General features: G+C 41.9%; 1 protein-coding gene across 2 annotated transcripts in view; it reads left to right on the top strand.

The window, feature by feature from the left end:
* The window catches only part of LOC133607877 (excitatory amino acid transporter 5-like), a 195,030-nt gene that overhangs the window by 173,218 nt on the left and 2,901 nt on the right, over nt 1-18,911 (top strand). For both annotated transcript variants that reach the window (XM_061962909.2, XM_061962910.2), the window contains one exon: nt 9,741-9,840. In XM_061962909.2, coding sequence (XP_061818893.1) covers nt 9,741-9,840 — 100 coding nt within the window. The remainder of the gene's footprint in view (nt 1-9,740; nt 9,841-18,911) is intronic.

Genomic DNA, 18,911 nt, shown 5'->3' with positions numbered 1-18,911 from the left:
CCCGCCACATCAATTAAAGTGGGCCGTCACATCATGTTTTGTGGTCCACATAATCATTTAAAATGGCATGTCACATTATTTTATGTAGTCCGCTACGTCATTTAATGTGGCCCGTCATTTAATTTTATGTGCTGCGCCACATCATTTTATGTGGCCCGCCACATCAATTAAAGTGGGCCGTCACATCATTTTTTGTGGTCCACAACATCATTTAAAATGGCAAGTCACATTATTTTATGTAGTCCGCTACGTCATTTAAGGTGGCCCATCATTTAATTTTATGTGCTGCGCCACATCATTTTATGTGGCCCGCCACATCAATTAAAGTGGGCCGTCACATCATTTTTTGTGGTCCACAACATCATTTAAAATGGCAAGTCACATTATTTTATGTAGTCCGCTACGTCATTTAATGTGGCCCGCCACGTCATTTCATGTGCTGCGCCACATCAATTAAAGTGGGCCGTCACGTCATTTATTGTGGCCCGTCACATCATTTTATGTGGTCCACAACATCATTTAAATTGGCAAGTCACATTATTTTATGTAGTCCGCTACGTCATTTAAGGTGGCCCGCCACGTCATTTTATGTGCTGCGCCACATAAATGTAATGTGTATGTGCTGCGCCACATCAATTAAAGTGGCCCATCACATAATTGTATGTGGTCCACAACATCATTTAAAATGGCATGTCACATTATTTAATGTAGTCCGCTACGTCATTTAATGTGGCCCGTCACGTTTTCATGTGGTTCACAACATCATTTGAAAATGGCATGTCACATCATTTTATGTAGTCCGCTACGTCATTTAATGTGGCCCGTCACGTCATTTCATGTGCTGCGCCACATCAATTAAAGTGGGCCGTCACGTCATTTATTGTGGCCCGTCACATCATTTTATGTGGTCCACAACATCATTTAAATTGGCAAGTCACATTATTTTATGTAGTCCGCTATGTCATTTAAGGTGGCCCGCCACATCATTTTATGTGCTGCGCCACATAAATGTAATGTGTATGTGCTGCGCCACATCAATTAAAGTGGCCCATCACATAATTGTATGTGGTCCACAACATCATTTAAAATGGCATGTCACATTATTTAATGTAGTCCGCTACATCATTTAATGTGGCCCGTCACGTCATTTTATGTGCTGCGCCACATCATTTTATGTGGCCCGCCACATCAATTAAAGTGGGCCGTCACATCATTTATCGTGGGCCGTCACATCATTTTATGTGGTCCACAACATCACTTAAAATGGCATGTCACATTATTTTATGTAGTCTGCTACGTCATTTAATGTGGCCTGCCACATCATTTTAGGTGGTCTGCCACATAATTATAATGTAGACCCGCCACATCCTTTAAAGTGGCCCGTCACGTCATTTTATGTGCTCTGCCACTTCACTTCACGTGGTCCGCAACATAATTTCAAGTGGCCTGTCACGTCATTTGATGTCGCCGTGTCATCTTATGTGCTCCGTCACTTCATTTCGTGTGGCCCACTACGTCATTTGAATCGGCCTGCCACATCATTTTATGTGATCTGCCACATAATTGTAATGTGGCCCATCGCATCATTTTACACGGTCTGCCACATAATTGTAAAACGGCCCGTCACATGGTCCACAACATAATTTAAAGTGGCCCGCCGCATAATCTTATGTGCTCCGTCATGTCATTTTATGTGCTGCGCCACATCATTTTATGTGGCCCGCCGCGTCAATTAAAGTGAGCCGTCACATCATTTATCGTGGGCCATCACGTCATTTTATGTGGTCCACAACATCATTTAAAATGGCCTGCCACATCATTTTATGTGGTCTGCCACATAATTATAATGTAGCCCGCCACATCCTTTAAAGTGGCCCGTCACGTCATTTTATGTGCTCTGCCACTTCACTTCACGTGGTCCGCAACATAATTTCAATTGGCCTGTCACGTCATTTGATGTCATCTTATGTGCTCCGTCACTTCATTTCGTGTGGCCCACGACGTCATTTGATTAGGCCTGCCACTTCATTTTATGTGATCTGCCATATAATTGTAATGTGGCCCATCGCATCATTTTAAACGGTCTACCACATAATTGTAATGCGGCCCGTCACATGGTCCGCAACATAATTTAATGTGGCCTCATTTAATTTGGCCCGCCGCATAATCTTATTTGCTCCGTCATGTAATTTTATGTGCTGCGCCACGTCATTTTACGTGGCCCGCCACATCAATTAAAGTGGGCCGTCACATCATTTATCGTGGGCCGTGACATCATTTTTTGTGGTCCACAACATCATTTAAAATGGCATGTCACATTATTTTATGTAGTCTGCTCCGTCCTTTAATGTGGCCTGCCACATCATTTTATGTGGTCTGCCACATAATTGTAATGTAGCCCGCCACATCCTTTAAAGTGGCCCGTCACGTCATTTTATGTGCTCTGTCACTTCACTTTGCGTGGTCCGCAACATAATTTCAGGTGGCCTGTCACGTCATTTAATTTTGGTCCGCCGTGTCATCTTATGTGCTCCGTCACTTCATTTCGTGTGGCCCACTACGTCATTTAAATTGGCCTGTCACTTCATTTTATGTGATCTGCCACATAATTGTAATGTGGCCCATCGCATCATTTTACACAGTCTGCCACATAATTGTAATGCGGCCCATCACATGGTCCACAACATAATTTAAAGTGGCCCGCCGCATAATCTTATGTGCTCCGTCATGTCATTTTATGTGCTGCGCCACATCATTTTACGTGGCCCGCCACATCAATTAAAGTGGGCCGTCACATCATTTATCGTGGGCCGTCACATCATTTTATGTGGTCCACAACATCATTTAAAATGGCATGTCACATTATTTTATGTAGTCTGCTACGTCATTTAATGTGGCCTGCCACATCATTTTATGTGGTCTGCCACATAATTATAATGTAGCCCGCCACGTCCTTTAAAGTGGCCCGTCACGTCATTTTATGTGCTCTGCCACTTCACTTTACGTGGTCCGCAACATAATTTCAAGTGGCCTGTCACATCATTTGATGTGGCCCGCCGTATCATCTTATGTGCTCCGTCACTTCATTTTGTGTGGCCCACTACGTCATTTAAACTGGCCTGTCACTTCATTTTATGTGATCTGCCACATAATTGTAATGCGGCTCGTCACATGGTCCACAACATAATTTAATTTGGCCTCATTTAAAGTGGCCCGCCGCATAATCTTATGTGCTCCGTCATGTCATTTTATGTGCTGCGCCACATCATTTTACGTGGCCCGCCACATCAATTAAAGTGGGCCGTCACATCATTTATTGTGGGCCGTCACATCATTTTATGTGGTCCACAACATCATTTAAAATGGCATGTCACATTATTTTATGTAGTCTGCTCCGTCCTTTAAAAGTGGCCTGCCACTTCATTTTATGTGGTCTGCCACATAATTATAATGTAGCCCGCCACATCCTTTAAAGTGGCCCGTCACGTCATTTTATGTATTCTGCCACACTTTACGTGGTCCGCAACATAATTTTAAGTGGCCTGTCACGTCATTTGATGTGGCCCGCCGTGTCATCTTATGTGCTCCGTCACTTAATTTCGTGTGGCCCACTACGTCATTTAATTTGGCCTGTCACTTCATTTTATGTGATCTGCCACATAATTGTAATGTGGCCCATCGCATCATTTTACACGGTCTGCCACATAATTGTAATGCAGCCTGTCACATGGTCCGCAACATCATTTAATGTGGCCTCATTTAAGGTGGCCCGCCGCATAATCTTATGTGCTCCGTCACTTCATTTAAGCGGCCCGCCACGCCATTGTATGTGCTTGCCACATTGTTTAACGTGGTCCTCCACATCATTTAATGTGCCCCACCTCCTCATTTAAGGTGGACCGCCACATCATTTAATGTGCCCCACCACATCATTTAAGGTGGCCCGCCACATCATTTTATGTGCTCCACCACCTCATTTATTGTAACCCCCGACATCCTTTTCTGGGCCTGTCACATCATTTTATGTGGTCCGCAACGTCATTGTAGGTGGGCTGTCACTTTGTTTAGTATTGCCTGCCACTTCATTTTATGTGATCTGCCACATAATTGTAAGGTGGCCCATCGCATCATTTTACACGGTCTGCCACATAATTGTAATGCAGCCTGTCACATGGTCCGCAACATCATTTAATGTGGCCTCATTTAAGGTGGCCCGCCGCATAATCTTATGTGCTCCGTCACTTCATTTAAGCGGCCCACCACGCCATTGTATGTGCTTGCCACATTGTTTAACGTGGTCCTCCACATCATTTAATGTGCCCCACCACTTCATTTAAAGTGGCCCGTCACATCATTTAATGTGCCCCACCACTTCATTTAAGGTGGCCCGCCACATCATTTTATGTGCTCCACCACCTCATTTATTGTAACCCCCGACATCCTTTTCTGGGCCTGTCACATCATTTTATGTGGTCCGCAACGTCATTGTAGGTGGCCTGCCAATTTCAATCAATCAATGTTTATTTATATAGCCCTAAATCACAAGTTGTTTAGTATTGCCTGCCATTTCATTTTATGTGATCTGCCCCATAATTGTAATGTGGCCCATCGCATCATTTTACGCGGTCTGCCACATAATTGTAATGTGGCCCATCGCATCATTTTACGCGGTCTGCCACATAATTGTAATGCGGCCCGTCACATGGTCCGCAACATCATTTAGGGTGGCCTCATTTAAAATGGCCCGCCGCATAATCTTATGTGCTCCGTCACTTCATTTAAGCGGCCCGCCACGCCATTGTATGTGCCTGCCACATTGTTTAACGTGGTCCTCCACATCATTTAATGTGCCCCACCATCTCATTTAAGGTGGCCCGCCACATCATTTTATGTGCTCCACCACCTCATTTATTGTAAACCCCGGCATCCTTTTCTGGGCCTGTCACATCATTTTATGTGGTCCGCAACGTCATTGTAGGTGGGCTGCCACTTTGTTTAGTATTGCCTGCCACTTCATTTTATGTGATCTGCCACATAATTGTAACATGGCCCATCGCATCATTTTACGCAGTCTGCCACATAATTGTAACGCGGCCTGTCACATGGTCCGCAACATAATTTAAGGTGGCCGCATTTAAAGTGGCCCGCCGCATAATCTTATGTGCTCCGTCACTTCATTTAAGCGGCCCGCCACGCCATTGTATGTGCTTGCCACATTGTTTAACGTGGTCCTCCACATCATTTAATGTGCCCCACCACGTCATTTAAGGTGGCCCGTCACATCATTTTATGTGCTCCACCACCTCATTTATTGTAACCCCCGACATCCTTTTCTGGGCCTGTCACATCATTTTATGTGGTCCGCAAAGTCATTGTAGGTGGCCTGCTAATTTGTTTAGTATTGCCTGCCACATCATTTTATGTGATCTGCCACATAATTGTAAAGTGGCCCATCGCATCATTTTACATGGTCTGCCACATAATTGTAATGCGGCCCGTCACATGGTCCGCAACATCATTTAAAGTGGCCCGCCGCATAATCTTATGTGCTCCGTCACTTCATTTAAGCGGCCCGCCACGCCATTGTATGTGCCTGCCACATTGTTTAACGTGGTCTTCCACATCATTTAAAGTTCCCCACCACTTCATTTAAGGTGGCCCGCCACATAATTTAATGTGCCCCACCACATCATTTAAGGTGGCCCGCCACATCATTTTATGTGCTCCACCACCTCATTTATTGTAACCCCCGACATCCTTTTCTGGGCCTGTCACATCATTTTATGTGGTCCGCAACGTCATTGTAGGTGGGCTGCCACCTTGTTTAGTATTGCCTGCCACTTCATTTTATGTGATCTGCCACACAATTGTAACGTGGCCCATCGCATCATTTTACGCGGTCTGCCACATAATTGTAATGCGGTCTGCCACATAATTGTAATGCGGCCTGTCACATGGTCCGCAACATAATTTAAGGTGGCCTCATTTAAAGTGGCCCGCCGCATAATCTTATGTGTTCCGTCACTTCATTTAACCGGCCCGCCACGCCATTGTATGTGCTTGCCCCATTGTTTAATATGGTCCTCCACATCATTTAATGTGCCCCACCACTTCATTTAAGATGGCCCGTCACATCATTTAATGTGCCCCACCACATCATTTAAGGTTGCCCGTCACATCATTTTATGTGCTCCACCACCTCATTTATTGTAACCCCCGACATCCTTTTCTGGGCCTGTCACATAATTTTACAACGTCATTGTAGGTGGCCTGCCACTTCGTTTAGTATGGCCTGCCACATCATTTTAAGTCCTCCGCCATTTGAGACACCGTGGAGAACCAAAAATGGCTTGCAAAATGTCAATAAATGACAAGGTGCTTTATGTGAAATATTAACAAACTGAAATGTTTTATCAAGCTAAGTTATGTCATATTTTTTTATGACAAATTTCACTGTACGTCACTTTAGTGACTTCGAGCCCCAACTATGTTCAACTTTGTTATTTTGCACTTAACCCTGTAACACCCCTTGTTGTAAAATTACAAAGATACTTTTAACCATTGTCGGAGGCAGATATTTACATATATCCGAATTTTAGTGTTACTTATTTTCTTTCATAGTCATATTTGAAAACAGCTTGTGTTTTCCATTTATTTTCTTTGCAAGTAAACTGTGTGTGTTAACCTTGAATTCTTTGGAATGTGTTTTGACTAGGGAGACGATGTGCATGTGTTTTGACTAGAGAGAGGGGAGAGGAGAGAGGGTTTTGGGGTTGGGAAGACAGACCAGAATGTTCTATGCTGGACTGGTCTCAAATGTATATCTGCAAAGCTTTGAAAATATACAACAAAATACCTATTCTGCCTCTGGTGGTTTTTCAACTCAGCTTAAAGTGTCGTAAAGAGCTTGGGAGCGACTTGTGACTTGAATTCCCTGGGAGGAACAACTGGTCCAAAAACGCAACACCATCCTAAAAAACAATCTGTTATATTTTTTTAATTTTTTTTACCACATTTACATCGTCATTGGGTCCTATTGTTCAGTCTCACAAGGCTATTGGATCGTACATTTGTTTATAAGTCACGCCTTCTGGCCATGAACTCACACAAACCTCTCAAGGTTTCCTTCGAACAAAATCTATTTGTTTCATCGGACTGGATTCATCACATTCAAGTAATTAAAATGTCTTATATGTATTTTTTGGGTTGTTATTACAATGCCTAGAGCATGTACATCCATCCATCCATCCATCCATCTTCTTCCGCTTATCCGAGGTCGCGTCGTGGGGGCAGCAGCCTAAGCAGGGAAGCCCAGACTTCCCTCTCCCCAGCCACTTCGTCCAGCTCTTCCTGTGGGACCCCGAGGCGTTCCCAGGCCAGCCGGGAGACATAGTCTTCCCAACGTGTCCTGGGTCTTCCCCGCGGCCTCCTACCGGTGGGACGTGCCCTAAACACCTCCCTAGGGAGGCGTTCGGGTGGCATCCTGACCAGATGCCCGAACCACCTCATCTTGCTCCTCTCGATTTGGAGGAGCAGCGGCTTTACTTTGAGCTCCCCCCGGATGACAGAGCTTCTCACCCTATCTCTAAGGGAGAGACCCGCCACCCGGCGGAGGAAACTCATTTCGGCCGCTTGTACCCGTGATCTTGTCCTTTCGGTCATGACCCAAAGCTCATGACCATAGGTGAGGATGGGAACGTAGATCGACCGGTAAATCGAGAGCTTTGCCTTCCGGCTCAGCTCCTTCTTCACCACAACGGATCGATATAGCGTCCGCATTACTGAAGACGCCGCACCGATCCGCCTGTCGATCTCACGATCCACTCTTCCCCCACTCGTGAACAAGACTCCGAGGTACTTGAACTCCTCCACTTGGGGCAAGATCTCCTCCCCAACCCGGAGATGGCACTCCACCCTTTTCCGGGCGAGAACCATGGACTCGGACTTGGAGGTGCTGATTCTCATCCCAGTCGCTTCACACTCAGCTGCGAACCGATCCAGTGAGAGCTGAAGATCCTGGCCAGATGAAGCCATCAGGACCACATCATCTGCAAAAAGCAGAGACCTAATCCTGCAGCCACCAAACCAGATCCCCTCAACGTCTTGACTGCGCCTAGAAATTCTGTCCATAAAAGTTATGAACAGAATCGGTGACAAAGGGCAGCCTTGGCGGAGTCCAATCCTCACTGGAAACGTGTCCGACTTACTACCGGCAATGCGGACCAAGCTCTGGCACTGATCATACAGGGAGCGGACTGCCACAATCAGACAGTCCGATACCCCATACTCTCTGAGCACTCCCCACAGGACTTCCCGAGGGACACGGTCGAATTCCTTCTCCAAGTCCACAAAACACATCTAGACTGGTTGGGCAAACTCCCATGCACCCTCAAGGACCCTGCCGAGAGTATAGAGCTGGTCCACAGTTCCACGACCAGGACGAAAACCACACTGTTCCTCCTGAATCCGAGGTTCGACTATCCGGCGTAGCCTCCTCTCCAGTACACCTGAATAGACCTTACCGGGAAGGCTGAGGAGTGTGATCCCACGATAGTTAGAACACACCCTCCGGTTCCCCTTCTTAAAGAGAGGAACCACCACCCCGGTCTGCCAATCCAGAGGTACCGCCCCCGATGTCCACGCGATGCTGCAGAGCATGTACATATGTAGTTATTGTGGAAAATTTTCATTTAGAGCTTGTTATATAATTGTTGCAATTATAAGAGGGGGAAAAAGCGTTTTTTAAGAGTTGTATCTTATGTCCACGCGATGCTGCAGAGCATGTACATATGTAGTTATTGTGGAAAATTTTCATTTAGAGCTTGTTATATAATTGTTGCAATTATAAGAGGGGGGAAAAGCGTTTTTTAAGAGTTGTATCTTATTTCATATTTTGTTATATTTGTAATAAATATAACTAATGTATGATTATTATTAATGGTATATACCGTTATGGGGCTAAGTAAGCAATCAACCCTGCAAATGAACCCTTAGTTGTTCAGACAACGTGAGTACTGTCGGAGGCAGATATTTACATATATCCGAATTTAAGTTGTACTTCTATTATTTCATAGTCATATTTGAAAACAGCTCGTGTTTTCCATTTCTTCTCTTGCTGCTCTGTCTGCAAGTAAACTGTGTGTTAACCTTGAGTTCTTTGGAATGTGTTTTGACTAGCATTTGTTTTGTCTACAGAGATGGGACGAGAGAGAGGGTGGTGGGATCGGGAAGACAGACCATTTTTGGGAGGCGCAATAGAATGTTCTATGGTTAGACTGGTCTCAAAATGTATATTGGCAAAGCTTTGAGAATATACAAGAAAATACCTATTCTGTCTCTGGTGGTTTTTCAACTCAGCTTTAAAGTGTCGTAAAGAGCTCGGGAGCGAATTGTGACTTGAATTCCCTGGGAGGAACAACTGGTCCAAAACGCAACAGTACAAATACAGAAGCCCAATGTTTCAATATTACAACATTTCTCTAAAAACATACATAAACATTTTTTTTTAACTCTTCAATTTCCTCCTACAACAACATCTGAAAGGTCAAAATTTTTTTTTTTAGGTTTTTCTTGATTTGGGTCTTACATATTTATTAAACACTGTAATTATCATGTATTTATAATAATCAAAAACATGCACATCAAACCAGGTGTGAGTCAAATCATTAAAACTCACATTCAAATGTAGAGTAGGTTCTTTTCCACGTGATCAAAAGATGACTTGAGATGTTGTCACGCAGGGATCGATTCAGGACCATGGTCAACGTGATGGGTGATGCCTTGGCCACAGGGATCATGGCCCACATCTGCAGGAAAGACTTCATTAAAGAAGGCGAACAGGTGAGGCGTTTAACTTGCTTATGAACAGTAGAGCGCACGCAAAAACATTAAAGGGTAATAATCAAAGTGTTTTCTCTTGACCACAATCTAAAATTGACAAAAACATACCTGCCAACTTTTGAAATCAGAAAAACCTAGTAGCCAGGGTCCAGGGGCCGCAGACCCCGGTAGGTCCAGGACAAAGTCCTGGTGGGGGGTTCAGGCTTCGCCCCCCCCGACGCAAAATGATTATTAGCATTCATCCATCCATCCATCCATTTTCTACCGCTTATTCCCTTTTGGGGTCGCTGGAGCCTATCTCAGCTACAATCGGGCGGAAGGCGGAAGGTTAAAATGTTGCTAAAACCATCACTTTTCTATCAGTCACAGTGCCTTTTCAAAACAAAAATATTACAGCAAAAATCATATGGGTTGATTGACATGTTTATTCTGTAGGCTAACTTCAATAGTTTGAAATTATATATTATTTTTTTGCAATTATGTATAAATATAAAACTTCATGACGACATTTTTTAAATGAATAAAGAGTAATAGAGTAGTATGATAGTTATATGTTACTTGTTTTGAACATGTTATCGTTATCACAAATAAAAAGATATACCGTATTTTCCGCACTATAAGGCGCACCGGATTATTAGCCGCACCTTCAATGAATTACATATTTCATAACTTTGTCCACCAATAAGCCGCCCCGGATTATAAGCCGCGCCTACGCTGCGCTAAAGGGAATGTCAAAAAAACAGTCAGATAGTTCAGTCAAACTTTAATAATATATTGAAAACCAGCGTTCTAACAACTCTGTCCCAAAATGTACGCAAATGTGCAATCACAAACATAGTAAAATTCAAAATGGTGTAGAGCAATAGCAACATAATGTTGCTCGAACGTTAATGTCACAACACACAAAATAAACATAGCGCTCACCTTCTGAAGTTATTCTTCATTCGTAAATCCTTCGAATTCTTCGTCTTCGGTGTCCGAATTGAAAAGTTGCGCAAGCGTGGGATGCAAAATGGCCGGTTCCGTCTCGTAGAAGTCATCGGAGTCAGTGTCGCTGTTGTTGTCCAGTAGTTCTGTGAATCCTGCCTTCCGGAAAGCTCGGACCACAGTTGTGACCGAAATATCTGCCCAGGCATTTACGATCCACTGGCAAATGTTGGCGTATGTCGTCCGGCGCTGTCTGCCCGTCTTAGTGAAGGTGTGTTCGCCTTCGGAGCTGTGTGAAAAAAGCCACCCGGCCTCTTCGCGTAAACTTCCCTTAACCACTCGCTCATCTTTTCTTCATCCATCCATCCCTTCGAGTTAGCTTTTATGATGACGCCGGCTGGAAAGGTCTCTTTTGGCAAGGTCTTCCTTTTGAATATCACCATGGGTGGAAGTTTCTGGCCATTAGCATGGCAAGCTAGAACCACAGTGAAGGATGACTTCTCATTCCCTGTGGTGCGAATATTCACCGTACGTGCTCCCGTTGTATCCACAGTGCGGTTCACAGGAATATCAGTTGCTGTGAAATAGTAATCCGTGTGCGGATGGAGAGATTGCGTCTTTTTATGAACCGGATCCTTTTCGCTTAGCAGGAGCCATTTTGTGGTCTTTACAGATGTAAACAGGAAATGAAACGTACGGTGATATCCGCGCGTTTTTTCTTCTTCTTCCGGGGGCGGGCGGTAGCTTACAGTAGAAGAAGAAGCGCTTCCTGTTCTATGGGGGCGGGTGCTTTCCTTGGCGGTTGCTTGCGTAGAAGAAGAAGCGCTTCCTGTTCTACCGGGAAAAAAGATGGCGGCTGTTTACCGAAGTTGCGAGATCGAAACTTTATGAAAATGAATCGTAATAAAGCACACCGGGTTATAAGGCGCACTGTTAGCTTTTGAGAAAATTTGTGGTTTTTAGGTGCGCCTTATAGTGCGGAAAATACGGTAATAAAAGATTTACTTAAAATTTTATGTTTTGTGAGTTTTTTTATGCTACGAACTGTACTTACCGGCGATGTAAACCGAAGGAGACATTCCCGTGATGAAAGCTGCAACACCCTTTTTGGATCCCATCATCACTGCAGCATTATCGGGAGCAAAGCAAACCAAATTCTGCCAAGGAATTTCGTTTGAGTCTATTTCTTCCGCGAGTATTTTGTAAATGTTTTCGCCTGTGGAAGCCGTATTGCATTCCCTCAGAGACAGAAGTACTGACAATACTTTTCCAATGTCGTCATCGAAATATCGAACACAAACGGGGTACAGTTTTACATCGTCATAATCGGTCGACATGCTAAATGGTTCCGTCTTCATGACATCGGCGATACTTTTTGAGGATTCTGTTCCAAGACACTGAATAATGTTTGATGTTTTGGTTCGACCACATCCATATTTTTTGGCAATTTTCGAGTCGGGAAACATTTTCCGAAATAACTGTCCCATGTGATCAGCCAGTGCGATTGGAAGTCCATGCTCAATTATTGCCTCCGTAAATAAAACTTCGGCATTTATCACATCCAAAGAATCTGTTTGGGCGACGAAAAACGTTGAAAGTTTTCCACTTGTATCGCTAGCAACGGCATTAGACTTGTGTTCTTTTGTCCCAACGTGGTCTTTTACATCGCTAATTCCTCCGTGTCCGATCGAAAAATCTTGTCTGCACAAGGTGCAATTCGCGTAGTTTTCACCCTTTTTGGAAGGGATAATTATTCCCGGATAGGCTTTTGAATATTCTTCACGGAATGACTGCAGTTTTCTTTTCGGTTTAAGACTCGTTTGCGATTTTTCTCCGGCTGATTCCATGATCGTTCGCTCGTTTGGAAACAATGGCAACTGGTGCCTCGTGCTTGGCAGCGGTGCTATAAATAGCCTCGCGCATGGCATTCGGAATGGCTCGATAGGAAGTTACGGGAAGCAGTGTCGATTGTCATTGTTGTTACGCGATTTCGTGAATAAAACTTAAAAAAAAAAAAAAAAAAAATTAATTAATGAAAAACCGTACTTTTTATCACTGCAACCGTAACCCGGAATAGGTTGATGAAAACCGTACTAATTACGGGAAAACCGGAGTAGTTGGCAGGTATGCAAAAACAACACTGTCCAGTCATCACCGACATGAGGGGTTCCTAGATTTTGGCACTTTAGTCTACCGTATTTTCCGCACTATAAGGCGCACCGGATTATTAGCCGCACCTTCAATGAATTACATATTTCATAACTTTGTCCACCAATAAGCCGCCCCGGATTATAAGCCGCGCCTACGCTGCGCTAAAGGGAATGTCAAAAAAACAGTCAGATAGTTCAGTCAAACTTTAATAATATATTGAAAACCAGCGTTCTAACAACTCTGTCCCAAAATGTACGCAAATGTGCAATCACAAACATAGTAAAATTCAAAATGGTGTAGAGCAATAGCAACATAATGTTGCTCGAACGTTAATGTCACAACACACAAAATAAACATAGCGCTCACCTTCTGAAGTTATTCTTCATTCGTAAATCCTTCGAATTCTTCGTCTTCGGTGTCCGAATTGAAAAGTTGCGCAAGCGTGGGATGCAAAATGGCCGGTTCCGTCTCGTAGAAGTCATCGGAGTCAGTGTCGCTGTTGTTGTCCAGTAGTTCTGTGAATCCTGCCTTCCGGAAAGCTCGGACCACAGTTGTGACCGAAATATCTGCCCAGGCATTTACGATCCACTGGCAAATGTTGGCGTATGTCGTCCGGCGCTGTCTGCCCGTCTTAGTGAAGGTGTGTTCGCCTTCGGAGCTGTGTGAAAAAAGCCACCCGGCCTCTTCGCGTAAACTTCCCTTAACCACTCGCTCATCTTTTCTTCATCCATCCCTTCGAGTTAGCTTTTATGATGACGCCGGCTGGAAAGGTCTCTTTTGGCAAGGTCTTCCTTTTGAATATCACCATGGGTGGAAGTTAGCATGGCAAGCTAGAACCACAGTGAAGGATGACTTCTCATTCCCTGTGGTGCGAATATTCACCGTACGTGCTCCCGTTCCACAGTGCGGTTCACAGGAATATCAGTTGCTGTGAAATACGGTAGTAATCCGTGTGCGGATGGAGAGATTGCGTCTTTTTATGAACCGGATCCTTTTCGCTTAGTAGGAGCCATTTTGTGGTCTTTACAGATGTAAACAGGAAATGAAACGTACGGTGATATCCGCGCGTTTTTTCTTCTTCTTCCGGGGGCGGGCGGTAGCTTACAGTAGAAGAAGAAGCGCTTCCTGTTCTATGGGGGCGGGTGCTTTCCTTGGCGGTTGCTTGCGTAGAAGAAGAAGCGCTTCCTGTTCTACCGGGAAAAAAGATGGCGGCTGTTTACCGAAGTTGCGAGATCGAAACTTTATGAAAATGAATCGTAATAAAGCGCACCGGGTTATAAGGCGCACTGTCAGCTTTTGAGAAAATGTGTGGTTTTTAGGTGCGCCTTATAGTGCGGAAAATACGGTAATAAAAGATTTACTTAAAATTTTATGTTTTGTGAGTTTTTTTATGCTACGAACTGTACTTACCGGCGATGTAAACCGAAGGAGACATTCCCGTGATGAAAGCTGCAACACCCTTTTTGGATCCCATCATCACTGCAGCATTATCGGCAGCAAAGCAAACCAAATTCTGCCAAGGAATTTCGTTTGAGTCTATTTCTTCCGCGAGTATTTTGTAAATGTTTTCGCCTGTGGAAGCCGTATTGCATTCCCTCAAAGACAGAAGTACTGACAATACTTTTCCAATGTCGTCATCGAAATATCCAACACAAACGGGGTACAGTTTTACATCGTCATAATCGGTCGACATGCTAAATGGTTCCGTCTTCATGACACCGGCGATACTTTTTGAGGATTCTGTTCCAAGACACTGAATAATGTTTGATGTTTTGGTTCGACCACATCCATATTTTTTGGCGATTTTCGAGTCGGGAAACATTTTCCGAAATAACTGTCCCATGTGATCAGCCAGTGCGATTGGAAGTCCATGCTCAATTATTGCCTCCGTAAATAAAACTTCGGCATTTATCACATATTTATTACAAATATAAAAAAATATGAAACAAGATAAAACTCTTAAAAAACGCTTCCCCCCCCCCCCTCTTATAATTGCAACAATTATATAACAAGCTCTAAATGAAATTTGATGCATCTGTTCCACAATAACTACATATGTACATGCTCTAGGCCAGGGGTGCTCACACTTTTTCTGCAGGCGAGCTACTTTTCAATTGATCAAGTCGTGGGGATCTACCTCATTCATATATATCATTTATATTTACTTATTTATGAAATATATGTTTTTGTTAACAAGTTAAAGGTGTTTAATGATAATGCAATCATGTTTAACACATAGTTAATATTGTTAATAAATTAAAGGTGTTTAATGATAATACAAGAATGTTTAATACATATAGTTAATATTGTTAACAAGTTAAAGGTGTTTAAAGATAATACAAGCATGTTTAATACATATAGTTAATATTGTTAACAAGTTAAAGGTGTTTAATGATAATACAAGCATGTTTAATACATATAGTTAATATTATTAACAAGTTAAAGGTGTTTAAAGATAATACAAGCATGTTAAACACATATAGTTAATATTATTAACAAGTTAAAGGTGTTTAAAGATAATACAAGCATGTTTAACACATATAGTTAATATTGTTAATAAGTTAAAGGTGTTTAAAGATAATACAAGCATGTTTAACACATATAGTTAATATTGTAAAAGAAGATTTTAAAAAGTAGGTGACAACATTAAATCAATGTTGGGTTCTTATGTCGATTTGACATTGAATTTGAGTCATTTCCCAACTATTTTGCAACGTTGTTTCAAAGTCGGTTTTAAAGGTAAAAGATGGTGCAGTGGTACCTCGGATTGAATACGCCCCATATTTCATAGAATTAGTTTATTGATTCAAGTTTTCGCCACAATGTTGCCCTGGGTTTCGTATACTCTGTAGGTTGTAGTACAGCCAAACAAGTTAGACTAAAGTGCCAAAATCTAGGAACCCCTCATGTCGGTGACGACTGGACAGTGTTGTTTTTGCATACCTGCCAACTACTCCGGTTTTCCCGTAATTAGTACGGTTTTCATCAACCTATTCCGGGTTACGGTTGCAGTGATAAAAAGTACGGTTTTTCATTAATTAATTTTTATTTTATTTTTTTTAAGTTTTATTCACGAAATCGCGTAACAACAATGACAATCGACACTGCTTCCCGTAACTTCCTATCGAGCCATTCCGAATGCCATGCGCGAGGCTATTTATAGCACCGCTGCCAAGCACGAGGCACCAGTTGCCATTGTTTCCAAACGAGCGAACGATCATGGAATCAGCCGGAGAAAAATCGCAAACGAGTCTTAAACCGAAAAGAAAACTGCAGTCATTCCGTGAAGAATATTCAAAAGCCTATCCGGGAATAATTATCCCTTCCAAAAAGGGTGAAAACTACGCGAATTGCACCTTGTGCAGACAGGATTTTTCGATCGGACACGGAGGAATTAGCGATGTAAAAGACCACGTTGGGACAAAAGAACACAAGTCTAATGCCGTTGCTAGCGATACAAGTGGAAAACTTTCAACGTTTTTCGTCGCCCAAACAGATTCTTTGGATGTGATAAATGCCGAAGTTTTATTTACGGAGGCAATAATTGAGCATGGACTTCCAATCGCACTGGCTGATCACATGGGACAGTTATTTCGGAAAATGTTTCCCGACTCGAAAATCGCCAAAAAATATGGATGTGGTCGAACCAAAACATCAAACATTATTCAGTGTCTTGGAACAGAATCCTCAAAAAGTATCGCCGATGTCATGAAGACGGAACCATTTAGCATGTCGACCGATTATGACGATGTAAAACTGTACCCCGTTTGTGTTCATTTATCACATCCAAAGAATCTGTTTGGGCGACGAAAAACGTTGAAAGTTTTCCACTTGTATCGCTAGCAACGGCATTAGACTTGTGTTTTTTTGTCCCAACGTGGTCTTTTACATCGCTAATTCCTCCGTGTCCGATCGAAAAATCTTGTCTGCACAAGGTGCAATTCGCGTAGTTTTCACCCTTTTTGGAAGGGATAATTATTCCCGGATAGGCTTTTGAATATTCTTCACGGAATGACTGCAGTTTTCTTTTCGGTTTAAGACTCGTTTGCGATTTTTCTCCGGCTGATTCCATGATCGTTCGCTCGTTTGGAAACAATGGCAACTGGTGCCTCGTGCTTGGCAGCGGTGCTATAAATAGCCTCGCGCGTGGCATTCGGAATGGCTCGATAGGAAGTTACGGGAAGCAGTGTCGATTGTCATTGTTGTTACGCGATTTCGTGAATAAAACTTTAAAAAAAAAAAAAAAAATTAATTAATGAAAAACCGTACTTTTTATCACTGCAACCGTAACCCGGAATAGGTTGATGAAAACCATACTAATTACGGGAAAACCGGAGTAGTTGGCAGGTATGCAAAAACAACACTGTCCAGTCGTCACCGACATGAGGGGTTCCTAGATTTTGGCACTTTAGTCTAACTTGTTTGGCTGTACTACAACCTACAGAGTATACGAAACCCAGGGCAACATTGTGGCGAAAACTTGAATCAATAAACTAATTCTATGAAATATGGGGCGTATTCAATCCGAGGTACCACTGCACCATCTTTTACCTTTAAAACCGACTTTGAAACAACGTTGCAAAATAGTTGGGAAATGACTAAAATTCAATGTCAAATCGACATAAGAACCCAACATTGATTTAATGTTGTCACCTACTTTTTAAAATCTTCTTTTACTTGTTTACCTACTGTTTTACCGTCTGTGTTTACCTACTTTTTTAATCTTCTATCTTCATTTACTTATGTTACCCTACTTTTTGGTAACTTTTTTCCCTATATTTTACCTTCAACTTATGTTTACCTACTGTTTTACCTTCTTCTATGTTTACCTACTTTTTTAAACTTCTACCCTCTTTTACCTACGTTTTTCATCCTTCCATCTTCTTTTACTTTTGTTTACTTACTTTTGTAACCTTTTATCTGTTTACCTACTTTTTTGTACCTTCTTACTTACTTTTTCACATTATTTTACTACCTTATTTTACCTATTGTTGTACCTTCTTTTATGTTTACCTACTTTTTTAATATTCTATCTTCTTTTAATTTTGTTAATCTTCTTGTTACTTTTTTCACCTACTTTTACTTGTTTACCTACTGTTTTACCTTCTATCTTCTTTTACTTATGTTACCCTACTTTTTGTTACCTTTTTAACCTACTGTTTTACTATTTCTATGTTTACCTACTTTTTTGTTATCCTTCCACTTTGTCTTACTTATGTTTACCTACTTTTTGTCACCTTTTTTTACCTACTGGTTATACCTTCTTTTATCTGTTTACCTACATTTTTGTACTTTCATACTTACTTTTTCACATTCTTTTACCTAAGTTTAACTATTGTTTTACCTTCTTCTATGTTTACCTACATTTTTATTCTTCTATCTTCATTTACTTATGTTAACCTACTTTGGTTACCTTTTTTTACCTACTTTTTTACCTTCTTCAACCTATGTTTGCCTACTGTTTTATCGTCTTCTATGTTTACGTACTTTCTAAAACTTCTATCATCTTTTACCTACTTTTTTCATCCTTCCATCTTCTTTTACTTATGTTTACCTACTTTTTTAACTTGTAATTCATATACCTACTTTTTTGTACCTTCTTATTTACTTTTTCACATTCTTTTACCTGTTTACCTACTGTTTTACCTTCTTCTATGTTGACCTACTTTTTAAACCTTCTATTTTCTTTTACTTTTGTTATTCTTCTTTTTGTTACGTTTTACACCTACTTTATTACCTTATTTTACTTATATTGACCTACTTTTTTAACTTTTTATCCATTTATCTACTTTTTTGTACCTTCTTATTTACTTTTTCACATTCTTTTACTACCTTATTTTACCTGTTCACCTACTGTTTTACCTTCTTCTATGTTGACCTACTTTTTAAACCTTCTATTTTCTTTTACTTTTGTTAATCTTCTTTTTGACTTTTGTAAATCTTCTTTTTGTTACGTTGTACACCTACTTTATTACCTTATTTTACTTATATTT

This window comes from Nerophis lumbriciformis, linkage group LG09 (assembly GCF_033978685.3).
Source record: "Nerophis lumbriciformis linkage group LG09, RoL_Nlum_v2.1, whole genome shotgun sequence".
In the NCBI taxonomy this organism is placed as follows: domain Eukaryota; kingdom Metazoa; phylum Chordata; class Actinopteri; order Syngnathiformes; family Syngnathidae; genus Nerophis; species Nerophis lumbriciformis.
This window is presented reverse-complemented; position numbering and strand designations above follow the sequence as displayed.